Source organism: Phaenicophaeus curvirostris, chromosome 5, assembly GCF_032191515.1.
Source record: "Phaenicophaeus curvirostris isolate KB17595 chromosome 5, BPBGC_Pcur_1.0, whole genome shotgun sequence".
NCBI classification, from domain to species: domain Eukaryota; kingdom Metazoa; phylum Chordata; class Aves; order Cuculiformes; family Cuculidae; genus Phaenicophaeus; species Phaenicophaeus curvirostris.
Genome location: NC_091396.1, coordinates 31,031,950 through 31,053,512, shown reverse-complemented (window position 1 = coordinate 31,053,512; position 21,563 = coordinate 31,031,950). Strand labels below are relative to the sequence as shown.

The 21,563-nt window shown below is 39.2% G+C and overlaps 1 protein-coding gene across 7 annotated transcripts in view; it reads right to left on the bottom strand.

Moving 5' to 3' along the window:
* The window catches only part of DPF3 (double PHD fingers 3), a 165,174-nt gene that overhangs the window by 17,790 nt on the left and 125,821 nt on the right, over nt 1-21,563 (bottom strand). For 2 of the 7 annotated variants that reach the window (XM_069858301.1, XM_069858302.1), the window contains 2 exons: nt 12,444-12,572; nt 8,958-9,627 (listed from right to left, as the gene is read on the bottom strand). In XM_069858301.1, the coding sequence (XP_069714402.1) occupies nt 9,431-9,627; nt 12,444-12,572 (326 nt within the window). In that variant the 3' untranslated portion in view covers nt 8,958-9,430. The other 5 variants (XM_069858299.1, XM_069858300.1, XR_011337535.1 and 2 more) reach the window with 4 other exon arrangements.

The following is a 21,563-nucleotide window of genomic DNA, read 5'->3' as shown; positions in this document are numbered from 1 at the left end:
AAGGACACAAAGAGTTTACTAAAAAGATGGCATCTAACCTGAAACAGTATTTCATCTTTCTCTTTCCATCCCATACAACCATGCTACTAATCTGACGTGTGTAAAGAGAAAGGGAGGGTTTGTGCCTGCACTGTGAAATGCAGCAAAGGGAAACACAGTTTCCAGTTACTCTAGTGACTGGACTAGAAGAGGCATAGGTAGCATCAGGACTGCTTAAGGCAATGTTACTAAAATCTATATGAAAACTAAATCTAAATTAAATTGATGCAACTCTATTAATCTCATGGAGAAGGTTATTAAAAATACAAAAAATATTTAGGAAGATCCTCTATTATCACCAAATGATAGGAAACACTGAAATTGAGTTCTACACAGAAGCGGTATTTTATTTCCTGCCAACCTTCTCTATAGCAAGCAACAGGACAAATGTCTGTAGTCCGATGAATGAAGAAGAGAAAGTAAAAGAGAAAAAGGAAGAGAATTCTTGGTTAATGTCAAGTTTCATTAAGAAATACAAAACAAAATCCAGGGACAAAAGTCATAACTTACAAAATGGAAAAGGGAAACCAAATCAATAGAGGAGGAAGTTTTATTTTAAGCTTCAAAGAGAGTATTATAAACAATGGAGAGCTTAGAAAAGTATATGCACAAGTATGTTATTCAACAATGTCTTTTTAAAGGAAGATGCACTCAAAGAAGACTTTGAGGAATTGGTTTGTTAAAGTAATATTTACAGAGGAATATACAGTAGGGGCATTGGAAGCAGAACTTTTATTTGGAAGGAATATTACACAAACTGAACACAGACCCTACAGTTTGCAAATCTGCATTACAATTGTGCGTCTTGTTATATTTTGATAAAATAAAATTTGATTTCTTTTTTTCTCTAGAAGCAGCTCACCACTGCAAGTTTAGAAACCAATAAAATTAATGAAATGACACCATCCTGCAGAAAAGCCTGATTAGGACATAATTTTTGTCATTTAACTTAGCGGGAGCAGGACTCAGGTCTACCAGACATCTTACAGGGCTATTTTTGGCATTTTTGTGTGTTAATCTGGGAAGGAGCAGGAGAAGGAGAAAGGAGAAGAGGACAAAATCTGCTGCTACTGACACATGGAAACCTCTCAATAAGGTAAGTATGAGTTTTAGGTGTGCAAGACACACAATGAAGGATCAGGCTCTCTAGCAGATTCACCTAGTTAGGATACATTTTTTGTAGACATAGCTTTTTTCACTCCAGAAGTCAACATAAGACACATTAACAAAACCACATTTTATATCTCAACTCTGGGTCTGTACCAATAGGTACATCTGGCATCCCTGTTACAGAGGGGAAGCTACTCTCTGAGCCAAGTCCAATACCCTTCTCTTAGGTGACAAGGCTGTCCTCCATCCTTATTCTTACTGCATCACATGACACCAAAAAGTCCTGCACCATCCACTGTGAGCGTATTTGGCAGCCAATAAAATTATCCAGTGCCTGTACAGAGCACAGCACCTTATTCTACTGCAAAGATCACTAAGATTTTGAGATGTGAATGTCCCTCACCACTGCCTCACAGCACAATTTAGGATTGCAGCTGTGGGAATTCACATTCTTCTGCTGAGTAATCCCTGTTGCTTGCTGCTTACATGTGGGTGCACTTGTACACTTTTCAAAGTCCACTACCACTTAAGAGAGGGTTGAAATACACAAGGTTTCTATATATGGCTTCATGCTTGACTCCAACAGGAAGCTCTGTGGCAAGAGCACTCAAACATTTATATGCTTCCTTTACAATCAACTCAAAATCAGCTGTGGAATTACCAAAGCAAAAAATAATACTAAACTTAGCAGAGTTGTTTTCCTTTTTTAAACCCCTCTTTCATCAGAAGTACGTCACAGAGTTGCTTAATAGCAAATCTCTTTTGCTGTGCAGAAGAGACATCAATCCTACTGGGAGAAGACACTCCTTTGAATTGGACACAAAACCTGGTAACAAAAAAAATCCAGCCACTGACCCTGGTATTCACTATTTCAACAGGTTTTGTTCAGGTTTGTGCCTAACACAGTACAGCAAAGTAAGTTTTAAGCATCTAACATGATAATATTATTCAGGAGAAAGTAAACCAGAACAATCTTCACTTACCACATCCGATTTGCAAAAACAAAGATACTCAGCACATGTATGAATGGCTTCTTTAAAGTAAGAGAGAGAGCAGAGTTGATCTTTATTTCATTATTTAAAAAAGTTTTTTCCTTAAAGTAAATATTCAGTCTTTATTTTACATTAAGTGCTTTTCAAAATTTCACGTCTTCACAAAATTGCATTTAAAATTTGAAGTAAAATGTATTTCAAACAAAAATACTGTGCAACTTCAGCACTTCTTTTCTCTCTTAAATATCGAAATAAATAAAATAGTTAAGTCTTTTTTCAGTTTGTTTGTTTGTTTTTCAGTCATTTCTACTGTAGATCAATTCCAGTTTGACCTGGGTTTATACACACGCTTAAAAGAAAGTGAAAGACTGTAAAGAAAGAAAGTTGAGCCTGTAAAAAACTTCTGTATATTGCACCATCTTAGGGCATCCCCAGAACTTCTCTCATCAGTTGGTAGCTGACTTCCCACAGTTCAGGCTCCTGTGCCAGATGAATCACGGCTATGGAGGGGTCAGAGCAAGGAGAGGAGAAGCATCAAAGCATCCTGGCTTTCTTGGTCTTCTTCTAAAATATCTTGCTTGAAGGATGGTGGAGTTCATAAGGGCAGGGCTGACTGCAGAGGGAAAGGCAATACAAAGTAAAACTAAACAAACTCAAACAGAAAAAAAAAGTAAGTGTTCAGAAAAATACAGAAGCAGCAGAAACCGACCTTCCAACAATCTTTGCATTCTAGTTCTTTGAAAGTATAGCTCAACAGACTCATTTTCAACTGACCATGGGAGCCATAACTAAATACACAGCAAAAAAAATATTAAGGAACATATCCAAAAGAAAGGCACCAAATGCTGTCGATCTTTCTTCCTGTGAACACATCATTAAATAACCCTCATCATTCAGCTTAGATAGCTGTCTTTTCACTAGAATTTAAGACCTTTGCTTACAAAATCCTGTTTTGATTACATTGGCATATTACTAAATACTTGTACAGATTACTTGTATACTTGTACAAGTGTATGTAGCGCTGCACAAAAGACATTTTTAGAAGTCTGAACAATACACATAGGGTGGAAACATGGTAACTTCTGGAAATAAGTGAAAGACTACATTTTGCATTGCATTTAATCCATGGATGGACTAAGTTTCATACTGCTAAGTTCCTAAGAAGTATTAGATAGCCAATAAAATCATCTCTTTATTTCCACAAAATGGAAATGCCTCCCCCCATGTCTTCCCCACACTGCTCACATCAGTTTTGGACAAAAAGAAGGTCCAAAATCTTGGGAGATGCCAGTGACCCAAAGGATAACTCAAAGATACGAACTGGCAGCATCCCCTTAATACGGGTTTCAGAACTTGAAATTGTGACAGCTGGGTTTTTTCCTGAACGTTATTACAACTTGTCTTCCCTGAAACTGGCAACTTCACGCTTATTGAAATACAGAGAGGGACATCAAAACAGTTTTGACCCAAGTTGAGTATTCTATGGTATTTATATACATTGGGAGATTTTTCAACACTGGCAAAGAGAACAAAGGTTGGTAGGGTTTATTTTAATGGCTCAGTCAGCAAAAATTCAGTCTGGCTACATTTCTGCACTGTGAGGATTTATAAAAACAACCCCATGCTATCACGGACACATGCAGGTGCCTCATACTTTACATAAACTCATAGCTCCAAATTTTATATAAATAAGAAAAAATCAAGGAGAAGAAGAAATTGTTGCTTATTGGAAACATCTACACATGTGGCAGCACAAAATACACCAGGCAGATTTTGCAGTTTTTATAATAAGACAACTCCTGGTGGGGTCAATACAATGTTTGCTTGAGGAATATATTCAGTAAAACTGCTTGCCATGGGGAAGAGGCAAATTGCATGAGGATCCAGGCTTTGAAAGGTCCATGGTGTCACAGCATTTGAATTATAATTTTAGGGCCCATCTCAAAATAACATTGCAAGAATTAACCAAAGGAAGGCTGAACAGGCAGGAGAGAACACAGTGGTGCCCTGGCACAGTCCAGACTCACAGCTTTCTGGGTGCAGTTCTCATTTGCTCCATGCATCAGCAGGCAGCAAACTGAGTCTCTGTCTTCAATCAAGAGCCTAAACTGAGGTCTGTAAAATGGCAAACTGGAGCTCAAAATGTAGAACTTTTACTAATATAAAAGCTCAAAGGCAAAACAACACAGGGAGGGGATTCTACTAACATATTCTGCTGAAATAAACGGCCATCTCCAAGCTTGTCTATCATCATACCAGCATGTATATTAACAGTGAAGTTTCATTTAATAAAAGTAACAGCTAAGAAAGCCCAGTGCTAATCCTTATGAAGCCAGCGGCAAAGTTCTGTCTGGATCTTGTTTCAGCAGCCTAGGCTCATCATTTATGACCTTACCACATATGTATAATGCTATTCCAAGCACCATTACATATATAAGAAATAAATAACCAACCCACAAAATTGGGAGGCATCCAGGTGAAGGGAAGAGATGCAGAGTGAAGCAAAACAGATTTCAGGGCCATCCCTATTCTCTCAAATGAGCCAAACGTCTCATGGTCTCCTTTTATTAACTGTTATGCTAGAATCCCATATTTTCTTAAAATTGTGTCATTATATATTATTATGCTTAAAATTTTAAACTGTTTCCATGCAAGTGTTTATGTGTATCCTTGCTAAAATGGCAGCTATTTAAGAGCCACAAAAGGGAATATGCTAAGGAGCAGTGCACACTCTATGTAGCCTTTCTTCCCCCTAATCAGCTGCTCAAGCAGCACATCACTTCCTTATTTGTCCTGCTCCCATCTGTGAATCAGAGTTTGCAGAGGACGGCTCAGGGAATGTGTCTTTTCTAAGATCCTCTTATACAGAACAGTAGAAAGGTGTCTGAGGAAACAGCTCATGTGATCAAACACAGAAAAGTCTTAATTTAGGACCTTTTATTCACATTTCACATTGGAGCTGTCTTGTTTTGGTATATGGGTTTTGTGAGAGCATATGTTTCAGGACGATCTTTGGACAGCCTCGTGCTAACCTTCCTCTAATAAGAAGGATGTCTTTGGAGGAGGACTGGAAAAGCCAGGCATTTGATTAGTTGGAGGTCTGCACCTCCAAATATCTTCTTATGAAGCTCAGAACAGCAGGTCTCATTGAACTGCTGAAATCAGTGGGGAACACAGAGCATCACATTACTTTCTAAGATAACTGTATTCTTCAGGTACAAACTGGAATTCACATCGAAAACTGTCTTTATGCCTTCTTAGTTTTGTTTGGGACTTATACATTTGAAGACACAACTGACACTGTACAATTCCCCGATTTCTGATCTGGCTATGTGAATGTCAACCTCCTCTTCTTTCTCATTGCACTTATGAAATCTCCTCCCATGTATTTTCTTTCTCATTAACATTGTCATCTTCTCCTCGTCCATCTGAGAGGGTCTCATGTAGCAAACCCTTTGCTTTAACTTATGAGCTACAACCTCCTTTCCCTGTTCCCAGCCTTCACTCCAGCAGTACCTGCCCTGTCAATATTTCATTTTCATATCAACACTCCATTCAATATTCACTGTTAACTCTACTTTACAACCTAGCTTTGAAAAGTACTTTTAGCTTCCATCTCTACATCTTAATTTCCTCCCTGTAATTCATGCCTTCCTATGGTCAGTACTAATCTCCTCAGCCTGCTGAACTAAACTCATATTGGTTATCTTAGTCTAATAAGACATCTTGAGGAATCCAAGGATTCCTCTGCTCTCCATAACAATGAAGTTATTTTACCTTCCTTCCTCTCTCAGGATGAAATTGAATGAGCGACTGTCCATATACAAATTAATAACAGTAATATATATTTTCTATATCTGTAATAAATGTCAGCTGGCAATTTTTATGCACTCTGTGAAGAGTTGTGGGTTCTTTCTGTGCGTACTGTGCTACCCAGTTGTCACAAAGATGTGTGGTTAGGTTGCGAAACAACTAAAACAGTATGCATTGTTATAGTAACTGCATTTGTGAAACTAAATCAAGGCTTAATTACAGGCATCTGAACATTGTTTGTATTCCAGAAGAGCCCAGAATGTGTTCACAAAAGACAATGGTAGGCACTTCACTTGGAAAAAAATATATTTAGAGTATGCCTACCCTACAGCTGACGCAGTGAGTGAAGTTCTTCAGAAAGATATACCTAGGTAGGTTTCAGGTAGCTAGTTCAGGTGCTGTGAGGACTATAGTGAGCACAGCAGCAGAGAGTTCAGGATGGGCTGCGACAACGTGCAAGAAGCTGGGTAAATACAGGCCTTAGTAAATGCTGAGCTCAGTGTTGCCATCCCTGCACCAGTGGCCAGGTCCAGCTGACTGGCTCCAAGCGTGTCAAGCCTACACATCTCAGGTGGACAAATGAAAACCGATCTCTCTTCAAGTTTGTGATAATTCAGGTCTCCCTTACTTCCGAGTGTCTTTCCATGTCAAAGCATACTCTGGTTGTATTTTGAGGAACACTAGGTAGAATTAAAACTTTTTCTAACTTTCTAATCTGTCTGACATGACTGCTACACGGATACAAGAAGTAGATGCAAGATGGATGCAAGAAATCATGTTGTTTGTTTATTGTGGATTTAGCTCCTTTTTAAAATTCTATAACACTTCAGGTTTGCAGTATTTCTTTTTGAACTGGGAACAACGCTACTTCTGGACCAAATTCTGCTTTCAGTTACCTTAGCATAAATTTTTAAAAAAATCCATTGGACTTTACTAATATTACTTCTTGTTTACAGCAAAGTCAGTGTGGAAAAAGTGAGCAGAAGTTACCTCAGACAAAGGCCTGTTCCACCCATTCTTGGTTGGGAGGTGTGTTTTATCTTGACTTCGGTTCCTCTTTATCTTAATGTCTGCATTATCTGTATGTGTGTATGTATTTGTGTACATACATTTCTAATATATGTTTACCTATACACACACATACACAAAAATACATAAAATGATACAGATATGCAAACTAAGTCCTAATTCTTCCAGCAATTTTGGAAAAGCAGGCACTTATATGTCTGTTCCTTACCCCTGGAAACCGTCTGAAGTTTGAAGCTTCTAGTAAATATGGAAGAATGGCAAAATATTATAAATTTATCTTGTGTTCTTTCTGAGAAAAAAGAACTGGTTTTGGAAGGAATGAATGTTTGTTTCTTTCAGTTAAAGTACAGTTCTCATTGAAAGCATTAAGGCAAAATATCATTGATTTGACACGAGATCAATTATAACACATCAGCAGGAACAGAATAGCAACAGAAAATTATTATCAGTATGGGGAAAGCTTAAGAAAGGCTTTCTCCTGGCAGGTGTACATGGCTCTGGCATGCACTGTCCTATGGTATAAACACATGGAGATATTCAGTAACATTTTGTAATCTCATTCTGAAGGCAAATTATTAATGTAATCTAGAAATCACTTAGCACATTTCCTGAATTTATGCCCATGTACCTGAATTCAGAATCTGGCCACTGCTTATTCCATGTCTAAAGTGAACAATAAAAATATTAGAGACTGGATCCTTCTCTTTTTTTTTTCTAAGGTTTAGGGAGAAAGGGAGTTGGAAGCACTCTCACTGACGGTATTGTGCTGCCCCAGCAAAAGAAACAGGAGAAATGAAATCCACTTAGATGGACTTCATTCATAGATTAGAGCAATATATCCAAAGTCTTCGTTGCAAGGCTGGTATTTTTATTCTGGTTTCAAAAACACACATCTCAAGTTTTAGGATTAGGCACTGTCCAGATAAATGTCTATTTTTCCTCTTTTTTAAACAAGGTCATGATTTCACTCTGTCTGGCATTATGCGCATCAGGAGAAATACATCCTTTGGAATCTAATTGTGCCCCTACCCCAGGGAGATTTTTAGGATAGACATATGTAAGCTATACACTGACTCCTGAGTCTCTTCTGACTGTACCTGAGACTGGATCCTACAGAACTTCATTAACTTCACCAGGATTGTGAATGTGGTACATACACGTAACAAAATTTAATCCATGGGACTTACTCCTACAACAAAGATTAGTCAAGGGTCTGTTGAAAATCCAGGGCACATAGATTTCACAATTGAGTGAAAGACATTTCAGCTCGGACATACCTTTCAAATCCTGCTGTATGTTTCCTCCTTTCTGGGAAAGTCGTTGGGAAGGGAGTCACTCTCTTCTCCATTGCCCTTGGAACTTTAATGAGTATTGCTTTGGTTTATTTCAAGAGAAGCTATTGAAAAGCAAATAAAGTGTCTCACAAGACACTAGAGAGAGAAAAAACTGGGTGACACAGGAAAAAATGCTGTGAATTAAATTTTAAAAATGGAAAGAAAAGTATAGGTGAGGTATTTTTCCATATCATTTCTTCAACAATTCTGCTCCTCCATCTGTTTTGTCTTTGATGTCTAAGACTTGCCATTCATATTCCATCCCTATGCTTGGAAACTGTTGTCCATTAAGTAAAAGGTGAAGGAAAAGGGAAAAAAAAAAGTAGAACGGAGTGAGGAAGACATGAAGGCGTGCAGGGAGGAAGAGATCTATTGAGTGTAAAGGTGTCCAAAGGAGGGATGGAAATGCATTCCCCAAGGTCATGGTCTTCAGTGGTGCTGCTTGTATTTTCAGACTGTTAAAGACAAGCGTAGCAGCTGTACAAGAAGAGCTGAACTCCACATGCTACAGTATGCGTGCAAAATCTCAAAACACAGAAGCCATCACATCAAGGATTTCCTTGTTCTCCAATAGAGTCCACCCACAGTGGTTCTCTAGAAACAGTTCTATTATCAAGTAGATAGTCATTATTTTTTGTTGGGTTTTTTTCTATTTTTATTTAAAAAGTAGTTTTTCTAATAATATATAGAATATATAAATAATAATAATTAAAAAAAACTATTTGGGTTTGCTTTCTGCTCTCTAACCCATCTGTATTTTTTGTGGTTTGCCGATATATATATTAAAAGACAAGAAAATCAACTCTGCTCACTATTAAAAAAATATTAAATCCACCTTTTACATTTCCAGAGAGGAAGAGAAGGGGAGAGGTGGGAGAAGACCAAATTAAAATGAAAAAAAATCAAACCTTCTGTCTCTTCGAAGTAGTTGTCAAGAGCTTTAAATGCTTGTGCTTTCAGTGTACACCCCACAGGAAAAAGAACAACAAAAATAACAACAAAAAAAAACCAAAAACCCAAGGACCTAAATTTAAAAAAAGAAAAAGGTAATAATAATCCTAGTAGTAAAAAGGACAACAAATCGCTCAGAGTTTGTGTGTCTTTTTAGTTATTTTAGCAGCCACCCTTTTTGTCTGCAGAGGGAGAGCTGCCACCACAGCCACCTCCTCGGCTCAAGAGAGGCTCTTCTGCATCATCCTCGTCAAAGCCATGAAAGGTTGAGGTGTCGCTTTCTGACGTGGAACCGAACAAGTCCTCCGTAGTGCGTGCTGGCGCTGCTTCGTCCCTCCTGCCTTCTCTTCCCAAATGAGCTGACATGTATGATGAATATATCAGCACATGGGTTAAGCAACAGTTATTATCATCATAATTTTTTAATCATCATTATTATAAAACAATCCAGACTATTGAGCTCATATGTGTGTGCTTGTATGTGCCCGCACACCTCAACAACATAGCTCAGTAGAATTGTAGTAAGAAAAATAAAAAAGGATTAATTTTTCTTTCAAAGAAAAAAAGTCTACAGACAACACAGGTGCCCATGGCCATGGCAGCGAAAGGGTTAATCGTGTTTTCCTCTCTTCAAAAGACATTAAAATATTTTCACATGATTACTTAGATCAATTTTTAAAGAATTTTAGACCACGTAAGTAAATTAGACATGTTAGCTCTAAGCACAATGACTGTCCTTCAGACTGGCATCAACTGACACAAATTTACTGCTATAGAAATGTAACCCACTAGATAGCTCAGCAACCTCAGGACTATTTTTTATCACTGTCCTTCACCTGATGCTAAACAGCCTCCTCTGTAGACAAAATGAAATACATTCTGAAGATTGAGTGAAAGTTAAAAAAAACCACAAACAAACAAACCAAAAACCAAAAACCCAAGCATATACAATTTAACAACTAAAACAACTAAGATGAGAAATGACCCATCTTTGGGAACACTGAAAAGTTCAAATGCGTGTGAGTCAATCCAACTTTAAATATGGAAGAGGAATTTCTCCACACAGGACATCAATTGCAGCAACAACAGCAACAACAAAAAAAGACTCTTAAGAAGTCATATACAGAAATCTGTGAACCTGAGGTTTATTTGCTCCCTTAATCAAACATGTTATGTGATTAATAGTATGACCATCAAATTCTCTCTGCAGGAAAGGTATTTTCCTCGTGCCCCAGGAAAATGGAAGTGTCAGATTTTAGGGACTGGCTATTTTATTATTCAGAAACAACAGCAACGTATGAAGTAACCAATGTTTTGGTCCCGGCTCCAGCTACAGAAATCAACCATGTAACAAGTACACTGCATTGCTTCAGAACAAAGAATTAAATCCTGTTCGCAAAAAGAAAATGGATAAAACAAAATAATTGGTAGATGAACCACCTTGTAGCAATGTGATTTCACTGACTTTGTGAAGGGAACAAACAATACAATTTCCATGACCTCTCTTTCAGAATAATGAAAATGTTCTCCATTATCAAGAAAGAGAAAGATGGCAGCCACCAAAGAAGTTTTACTGTTTTAGCTTAGAAATTGGTGTGTGTTTGTACCTTAATCACTTTCATCACACATCAGTCACACCATTGCAGACCCCTATGAATGACCCAGGTGTGTCAGAAATTGTACAATGACAACAGCTAATGGAACTGATTTTGCACAATTTAGGTTACATGCTGACCTATTTGTGCTACTGTACATAGGGAATCAAGGGAATTAATGTATTTGGTTTACATTCTGATATAAACACCATAGCAATGTTTAAATAGCAAAAAAATATGGATCCATTTCACTGTGCTATATCAGGACAATGCTGAAATGAGTTAGATTGAACTATAACAATCAAGGGGAAGGGCGATGATCTTCCAAGATGGCACCACAGACCCCATGAGTTTCCCCCTTCAGTTATTAAGAAATAAACAAGCATACACTAAAAGGTCCATGCCCTTGACTGCACAGCATTCATAAGGACACCCCTGAGAAAACCAAAGGAGTTGCCATTGGTCCTCTGGTGACCAGTCAGTATCGCTTCAGAATATCTTCAGAGGTCACAACAACTGCAGAAGGCAATTAGTCAGTGAGAGTCTAGTCCTGCTCCCACTGAATGTGGTTAAGAGGCTTACTATGAAGTTCAGAAGGAGCATAAAAAGGCCATTACTTTGGCACAAGAACATTCCACATCGCATTTCAGCCATCATGCAACAGATAACTTTCAGTGACTACAGTACAGAAGGAGCAGCAGCAATACTGAATTTCAAGGTGTCCTTGGTTTTCAGGTTTCCGTATGATGGTCTTACCACCACTAGTATCACCACTGTCCAGAAATATCACAACTGGAAACTCAGACCAGAGCTAGAATATACAGTTGTTAAAGGTCTCCCATTCCTTCTACCACCACCACTACCTCCCACATGAGCTATAAGTAAAGGCTCAGCTTTCTGATAAAATTCCTCAAAACAAAAAAGAGAAGAAAAAAAGAAAAAAAAAAGGAAAGAAAGCAGGAAAGAAAACAACAGTCCAGAAATAAAGACAAATCAGAATGGGAAAGACACAATTGCCTACATTTAAAAAGAAGCAAGGGAAGAAAACAGAGAAATAAAAATCTCTTTAAATAAAATTAATGATAGTCATCTTGTAAGAGGATAATTCTTGACAGCTACCCCCATCCCTACCATATAATTTCCTCCCTCTTTCTTTTTTGGATGAAGAAATGCACGAAATGTGTAATCAATTGAAATGCTTGTCATGCAACTTTCATAAATCTTGTAAGTAATTTATAGTTGTAATTGCAGCATTTGAAGACAGAGCCCATTCTTTAACATTGTCATAGGATTTTCTCCTTTCATTTGAAGAACAACTAATACATGTACCAATGTTCACAGAAGCTAATAAATACATTAAAACTTTATTATTTTCTAAGACCCCATTAGCTTAAAAATGTGAATCCAACAATGGGTTTTATGACAGAAAATTTCCCAGCCATCCTTTCCCATAAACATATAGAAGAAGTAAGTCTATGCCCTCCCAAATCTGCTGCCTTTCTTCAAAATCTTCCGAAGGAGCAAAACCCAAATCACATTATTGCCTTGGTACAAGAAAGTTGCAAGAAGGAGTCACCTACCAGAGCGCCCACAGTCTGAGCATGATACAAGTTCCTCAGGCCGGCCACTTTTTTTGTTCATACTGGAGCCTCCGAGGCAGAAGTCACAGTAGTTATTGGGAATGATGACCCCATCTGGTCCTTTCTGGGCTGCAGTCAGGTTAGAAATCAGATTTACTTAGACAGCACTCAGTTTGGACATTTCTCCCTTCTCCTTGTTATGATATTAGCTCAGTGAGTTTGCAGGCCGCAGTCTTCCCAAAATATTGCCAATTAGAATAAAAAGTGAACCATATAAGTCACCTCCATTTTAAGAACAACATGCAGTGTATCTATTTTGCCTGAAATGCACTTCATTGTTTTCATAATTTCATCGGGACTCGTCCCTCACGAGGACCTGCTACCAGAGATACTTGTACAGTTTAGGGACTTCATGAGATGCATAGGCATAGAAACAAGCCTTAATGCAGAATCAAACATACATTGTCAGTGAGTCAAGCCTGGCTTTTCAGGTGGCAGTGATAACTGTTAACCTACAAAATACAAATAGAGAAAGGAAAAATACATTCCTCAGAACTCAAAAATCAACAGCCAGGAGTTCGGGGATAGGTACCCTGAGTTCCAAGTAGCTAATCTGGGGATTACATCTCAAAGTGGCAGGGTGTCTTTGGTCAAGAAGTTGGCTCCAACACCCATGAATATTCACAGGCAAAGCTCCTGTGGGTGGTTCACCCAAGGGTTAAGCCACCCCCAGAAGAGTGCATGTCTCCTGGGAGAAGCAAGGAGGGTAGCAGGTCTAACACCCAGCACAGGTGCAAAGAGTCAGCCTGGGGCAGTTGTCCTAGCTGGCAGAGTTAAAATCTCTTCCAGCCAAGAAAATAGGAAGGAAATTACATTCTTATTTTCCAGCTTGGAATAGTTGAAAAGGAGCAGACACACAGTGGGTCCTAAGCAGAGGAGGACGCATTTCCTCTAGACAGGAAAGAAGGGCAGAGGTCTTCTGCCTGCCTCTTAGTTGAGCAAAACAGCAATGTAGGTTTTTTCTTACTCACGGCTGCCATTTTTCTCCTCCACTCTCCAGAGAGGGAGAACATCCTGTTCCTTTACGCTCCAACTAAGAACTAGGGAAGAGAGAGGGGAACGTGGAGAATGGCTGGTCTTCGTCTTTGTTTCTCCTTTTTTACCATGAAAATTCCAGTAGTATACATAGCCTAAGACTACCCTATGAAAGTGTCGGCAAACTAGAAAATTAAAACCTTTAAGCCATACCATCTCTATTTAATTATCTTTTTAACACATATTTTGTAACTTGCAGATTTTTAACAGATGTTTTGACAGCCTTTTATTAATGGTCTTTTTGTCCACATCCAAATTCCCCCAAAGAACAATGACTTTCTAAAGGGCTTCTAGTAGTAGTCCAAGACATACACTTAAAATTAAAATTTCCTGCCAGTTCAATCTACTTTTCTGGTTTGGGTGCATCTATTTATTTATTACTTCTAGCTGTTGATTAGCTGAGCTTTTTGGAGACTGGTAACTGAAAGATTGCAGGTAAGGTGAAATTAAGAAAAAAAATAAAACCCATAAAGATACAGATAGAGCAATATCTTCCTGCATGGCTGCTGAGTCCCTTACAGTATTTACTAAACAATGGACTTTGCTCTGAAATGGTCCTGATTAGCAGATCACTAGTTCTCCCAAAATCAGAGAGAAGCTCCCAGTGTTAAGTCAGCTTTTTGTCTGTTTGTAGAAAGGTATTTAGTATGTGCATGCAAGATAAGCAAAAAACCAGGAACCAGGTGGAAGTCTAGCACACCAGCTCATTTTAAGAGCTGTAACAAAATGATCATAAAGTTGCTACTTGCACATATTTTGTGTATAAAAAATAAATCTCCCTAGCACTTTTTTCCCACTACAGCCTCATTCTGGAAAAGTTAAGTAATTACTTCTGTATATTGTGCTGCACCTACAGACAGTCCATGTGCAATGCAAAGTCGGCAAAGTCAACGTTCAGTGATTTTTATTTTTTTTTTGTTCCTCATTATGTTACTTCACCATTCATCCAAGTTTCTTAAAGTGCCTTACAGATACTATGATCCTAATATGATCCTTCATATTAGGATCTATACTATGATCCTTCAGCAAAGTCAAAAACCTCTTCTGCCAGTGACTCTAACCAAAGTGTTGCTGAGTCCTAATCAAGTTTTGTGGTGAGGAGGTAGCATTGACTTTTGCAGCTGAAAGACTTAGAGGCAGAGTGATTTACAGGCTTACTTGAGAACACACAATTCTGTGGTGAGGCCACAAATGAATACAAGCATTCAAGGTGCCAGCCAGCAGACTTAGAAAGAGCTCTATTTCTACCACCACTCAGAATGGTATAATTGATTTAATACTCTGCATATACTGACTTAATTTTTTCTAATGCAGCTTATGACCCTAAGATCCACTGACCATCAAACTGGAAGTGGGACAGGAGACCGTGTGAAAATACATATACTGATCATTTTGTCTGCAGTGTGTGGGACAGTTGGAGGGTACTCACTGATTGTGATGAAGCTGGAGGGATTCTCCTAGACTACTGGAAAGGGAGCAAGCATGGGTTTTGATCACTTCCTTTTCTTCTTTTTTATTCCAATTTAGTTTAATTTTTAATGTGAGTGCCTATGTGCTCATCTATTGCTCATCACTCATAAATATGGACTTGGCTTAAGTGTGATAGAGATGTCAGACCTGAAAAGTCATACACAGGTGAGATGTTCCTGGAGTTACATCAACGATGTCTTAAATAATTTATCTGTGGAGCCAAATAAGCCAGGCAACGTGGCAATGTTATTCCCTTCAATAGTTTTTTATTCTAACCAGAGCAAACACTAGAATCAAGCCTGACTCAAGTTTATTTTCTTGATCAGCACTGTGCAATGAATCAAGCCCCAGGCTAAATTAAAGAGGCTTCCAGATGATAGTAAGCAGAGCTTTTACTTTCAAATATTTTTTTTTGTGAACATCCTTGAAGTTTTTAATTCAATTTTGCTGTAGTTCACAAATGATGAGGAAATTAAGAAACAAAACAAACGTAGAAAGAAATAACATGCAATATTCATGAGAAGGGTATCTGCACCAAAAGCCAAACCATATTGCCACTCCTTAATCAATAAAATATACTTATGAAACTAAGTATGGGAATGGATTCACAAGTGAAAGCAATTAAATTACTAGAGACTAATGTGTAGTTGTGTTTCACTTGAGACATAGAAATTAACTAGGTATTCACTTTTTGCACATAGAATCATAGAATAACTAGGTTGGAAGAGACCCACCGGATCATCGAGTCCAGCCATTCCTATCAAACACTAAACCATGCCCCTCAGCACCTCATCTACCTGTGCCTTAAACACCACCAGGGAAGGTGACTCAACCACCTCCCTGGGCAGCCTGTTCCAGTGCCCAATGACCCTTTCTGTGAAGAATTTTTTTCCTAATATCCAGCCTAAACCTCCCCTGGCAGAGCTTGAGGCCATTTCCTCTTGTCCTGTCCCCTGTCACTTGGGAGAAGAGGCCAGCACCCTCCTCTCTACAACCTCCTTTCAGGTAGTTATAGAGAGCAAAAATAAATCAGACTGGAAAGAAACGCAGATCCCTACTTAAAGCAGGTTCTTACATTGGGTCTGACTAGGGTGCTCAGAGCTTCACTCATTCAGGCTTGAAACTATAATAAGAAGAAAACTTGAGAAATTCCAGATGCCTGAAGTTCTTCCTGATTATCTTTCTTTTTGATGGGTCATTTGCTGTAAAGCTAGCTCCATTTTCTTACTTTTGTTTCTCTTCACTCAGAATATGGTCACTCCTTAACTGCTAGCAAATTTGAGATTGCTGATCCTATAGTGCTACTTCTAGATGGAAAAAAAATTAACAGCATATCTCCCCAGGCTTTATACTAGTCATCGCTATAAGCAGCTAGAGAATGCTTGATCCTAGTATTTAACTCAACGCTGTGGTTTATTTCTATGTCAAACTCCTCCGATGCAGGTTGATCACCAAGTAGTATCTTAAACTAGACAACTGCTAAGCTAAGAAGTAACTCATTGCTAGCTCTGTAATTTGGATCAAGTTACTACAACCAAGGATTTAGTCTAAAAAATGTTCACCCCAAAACATAAACTGTTTTAAAGCAAAGTCTTGATAAACCAGCCATGGTCTTGTCCTAACTTACTCAAAATCCCTCCAATTTTCTTTCACATTACAAACTGCAATAACAGATCAAAAGTTCTGCAGAGCTTTAAGCAGTACTGCCTGAGCTAAGGCGTGCTCGTAGGGGATGTACTTAAATCCATGCTTCTTGCATTTCAACTAGGTGTCACTTTCTAGTTTAATCAAAGGTCCTGTCTTCATCTACATCTACCCTAAAATAAATTGGTAGATAATTTTTCAAAACACTTTAAAAATGGATCAAGGAGAGACACAGAAAGATCTTCACAGCCTAAATGATAGTTTCTCTGTACCTGAAAACTGATTCATGTGAAGTCAGGACGCAGACTGAAAACAAAGTCAATATTTCCAAATAAGTTCGGTATGTACTTATTCTGAACTAAATTTTTCCTTCCTAGCCTCATCAAGTTAATTTCAAACTATATCAAACTAAGCAGAATGAAGAGCTACTTAAAATATAGTACTATCACTCACAGGAGTCTTCTTGCAAAATAAATACTGTTAATTAAATAAATGCTGTAGTATATCACACAGTAAATTTGCTCTATAGATGAAACCTAAAAAGCTAAAAAAATTGACTAAGTTTACATATTTAAAATAACTTCTGTGCCTTCTTGATACTGAAGGCAGGAGCTCTAAAAAGAGTTCTAACTTCCATTATCCCCTCCTCAAGTAATCAAAAAATTTGGAAGTTATCTTCCTCATGGTTTCAGTTTAATAATAAAAGGAAGCTGCTTCTAGAGAAATAACATCAAGAAATTAGGATTCCTCTTTTCTACACCTCCTCCTGGAATCACAAGACTCAATAAGAACCTCATGTTTCCAGCACTTACTGCTGCAGAGAACATCTCGAATGGAAGGCAAGTCCATAAGAAGCAATTCTTGCCCTTGTTTCTTAATCATAAAACTCAGAATACAGATATTTTAAATATCAAGTTGGTATAAAATTAATTGCTGGTTTTCCCCATCAACTTCAAAGCTTAGAATAAAATCAATTAATTAGAATAAGAACCATTAGAAGGTATGCATTTTTGCCAACAAGAAACAAGTCTGTCTATTCTGGTAGCAAAGGATTCTGGAGTTCTGGAACTGATGGATCCTTTGAAGGAATTTTGAGCTGCTGCTTGGTTGTGGAAAACCTTTTCTTGCAGTAGGTTTTTGAGATACTTAAAAATTTGGTCATTAGTGGGAGAGAGGTCTGGTGAGTAAGCTGGGTGAAGCAGAATTTTGTAGCCAAGCTCATGCAGCTTCTGCTGCATGTCTCATTTCCGAGATATAGGGTTGGGCATTGTCATGGAGATGAGTTGGTTCTTTCTGATTGACCAATGTTGGACGTAAATGTTGCAGTTCTTGGTGCATTTTGTTAATTTCCCAGATATATTTCTCTGCTGTAGTGGTTTCACCAGAATTCAAGAAGCTGTAGTGGATGATGAAGTGGTGACCAGGGGGGTAAACACCCTCCCACAGTAGAGGAGGATCAGGTTTGTGACCACCTGAGGAACCTGAACATTTATAAGTCTATGGGACCTGATGAGATGCATCTCGAAGTCCTGAGGAAATTGGCCATTGTGGTTGCCAAGACACTCTCCATGATATTTGAAAAGTCATGGCAGTCAGGAGAAGCCCCTGGTGATTGGAAGAAATGTAATGTTGTGCCCATATTTTAAAAGGGCAGAAAAGACGACCCTGGGACTACTGACCTGTCAGCACCACCTCTGTGCCTGGGAATATCATGGGACAGATCCTTCTAGAAGCTATGCTAAAGCACATGGAGGACATGGAGGTGACTAATGGCAGACAGGATGACTTCACCAGGAGCAAATCCTGTATGACCAACTTAGTGGCTTTCTATGATGGGGTAACCGCAGCAGTGGACACAGGTAAACCAACAGGTGTGATCCGTTTAGACTTCTGTAAAGCCTTTGACACGGTCCCCCACAATATCCTCCTCTCTAAATCGGAGAGATATGGATGTGATGGATGGACTATTTGGTGGGTAAGAAACTGATTGGATGGCCATATTCAAAGAGTAGTCGTCAATGGCTCAATTTCCAGATGGGGATCTGTGACAAGTGGTGTCCCTTAGGGATCCATACTGGGAATGGTGCTGTTTAATACTTTCATCAAACATACTGACAGTGAGATTGAATGTACCCTTAAGCAAGTTTGCAGATGACACCAAGCTGAGTGGTGTAGTTGCTACACCGGAAGGACGGGATGTCATCCAGAGGGACCTGGACAAACTGGAGAAGGTCCTACACCTGGATCAGGGCAATCCCCGATATTAGTACAAGTACATGATGGGGGATGACATGATTGAGAGCAACCCTGCAGAGAAGGAGTTGGGGGTGCTGGTCGATGGGAAGCTCAACATGAGCCAGCAACGTGCGTTTAAAGCCCAGAAGGCCAACCGTATCCTAGGCTGCATCAAAAGAAGTCTGGCCAGCAGGTCAAGGGAGGTGATTCTGCCCCTCTATTGCTCTCTTGTGGGACCTCATCTGGAATACTGTGTCCTGTTCTGGAATCCTCAACATAAGGAGGATCTGGAGCTGTTGGAGCAGGTCCAGAGGAGGGCTACAAAGATGATCAGAGGGCTGGAGCGCCTTCCATAGGACAGGCTGAGAGAGTTGGGCTTGTTCAGCCTGGAGAAGAGAAGGCTCTGAGGAGATCTTATAGCGACCTGCCAGTACCTGAAAGGGGCCTACAAGGAAGCTGGAGAGGGACTATTCATAAAGGCTTGTGGTGACAGGATGAAGCGGAACAGGTATAAACTGGAGAGGGGAAGATTTAAGCTTGATATAAGGAAGAATTTCTTCACCATGAGAGCAGTGAGGCACTGGAACAGGTTGCCAAGGGAAGTTGTGGCTGCCACATCCCTGGAGGTGTTCAAGGCCAGGCTGGATGGGCCTTGGGCAGCCTGATCTAGTGGGATGACCCTGCCCGTGGCAGGGGGGTTGGAACTAGATGATCTTTAAGGTTCCTACCAACCCGAACTATTCCATGATTCTATGATTCTATGTTTATACTTGCTGGTCACCAAATAGTGACCATAACTTTCTTTTGATATAGTTTTGGTTTGGGAAGTGTTTTGCTGCTTCACTTCCAGCCACTGCATAGAATCCCATCAGTTTTCAGATAAAATCCAATTTTTGTCACATTTCACAATGTGATCAAGAAACGGATTATTTTTTTTGTGCAAAAGCAGCATAGAGCAGACTTCATGGCAGTGGTTTTTTTAATTTTTGTTCAGCTTGTGCAGCACTTTTTTCAAGCTTTTTTGATTTTCCAGTTTGGTGCAAATGTCAAACAACTGTTCAGTGGTCAACGTTTAGTTCTTCTGCAACCTCTCCAGTTTTTTTACTTGGGCCCTCTTCAATAATGGCTATTGGTTGTTGTCTTATTGCAGAAGGATGCTTATGACCCTCCTCATCTTCAAGGCTGTTGTTCCTGTTACAAAATTTTTGGAACCAATGTCAAGCTGCATGTTCATTGACGGTCCACTTGCCAAATACTTGGTTGATATTGCAAGCAGTTTCCACTGCTTTACATACCGTTTTGAACTTACACAACAAAATCACTCAAATTTGCTTTTTTCCATCTTTAGTTTAACAGGATAAAGTAAGATAGAATAAACAGTGTAAACAAAACTATTAACATAAATAAGTAGAGCAAATTTTGCTCTTAAAAATGGTATACTACAGGAATACAGTTAAATAGAAGTTTGATCCAAAATAAGCATCACATTTTACAGCAATAAAAACAGGAATTACTTTTGCACCAACCTATGCTTTTCTTGAAAATGTGACTCTTGAATACAGCCAGGCAAAACCCTTATCAAACCCTATAAATAGAACCTTACAGGTTTTCAATTTTCTGATTTCTAAGTGAGTATATTTTGATCAGTTGGACCACAATCTTTAAAAACTTGGAGCTGAAACTAGTGTTTAAACGAAAAACTGTTTTCTGTGTTCCTTGATACCAAGTCACAGGCATATATTTTCCTTCATCCTGTAGGTAATACGGCATAATAATTAACTGTGGTTTAAGCTGTGCATCTAGTTTTGGTAGCATTTTATCCTTATTTTTATCTTATCCACACTACTGGAAAGGCAGCAGAGAATAAGGATTAGTGTGCGTACCTCACTGCCGAGGTGGGAGGCTATCCATCATTTTATAAACAACTACATTTTGTCCAGCTCTTACCTGTTTCTTCTGGGCTTGATACAAACCCCATAAAGCCAACTGGAGGTTTTCAATTCAATTCAAAAGGCTTTGAATCAGGCCATTATCTCTGTTTGCAACAAAAAAATTGCAGAGCACAGTAGAGACCACGGGGACATGCGTATAGTCCTGATTCAAGTCAGCGCACTTTGCACTTTTTTAAGTCTATAAGACTCTTTGTCTGAGACAGAGACTCGGTTGTCCTTTCCGATGCCTCCCTTTTTCTCACTGTTGAAGCACAAGTCCAACATTTGCCTGCCTGCACAGCAAATCACCAGCCAAGAGCCTGACCCTGCAATCAACAAGCTCCTTGGAGGACTTGATGACATATAGTCCCAACCTATAGCCTAACTGCCTCCTTATGCCTTTGCTCGCTGCCTCCCCACGGCCAGTGCTCATCCATGGTATGCCTGGCCCGTATCCACGGCAACCAGAATGCCCAGCCAGGGCTGCCTCTGCCCTTGCCACCCGTTACTGCTTCATCTTTCAAGTGTAAGGCATTGCAGCGTGGCCCCCTTCCTTTGCTGCTCAAAATGCACCAGCAGAGGATAAGCAGGCTCATGCAAGAAAGAAGAATGTAATAATTAAATTAAAAAATGGATCTAAGGAGAAGGGAAAATAAAAGCAGCACTTGCACTGTGGCTTTTCTTGGAGGAAGAGGAGGGAACTGCCTGGTTGGGCAGGCACCCATTTCTGCCTCGGTCATTGCTG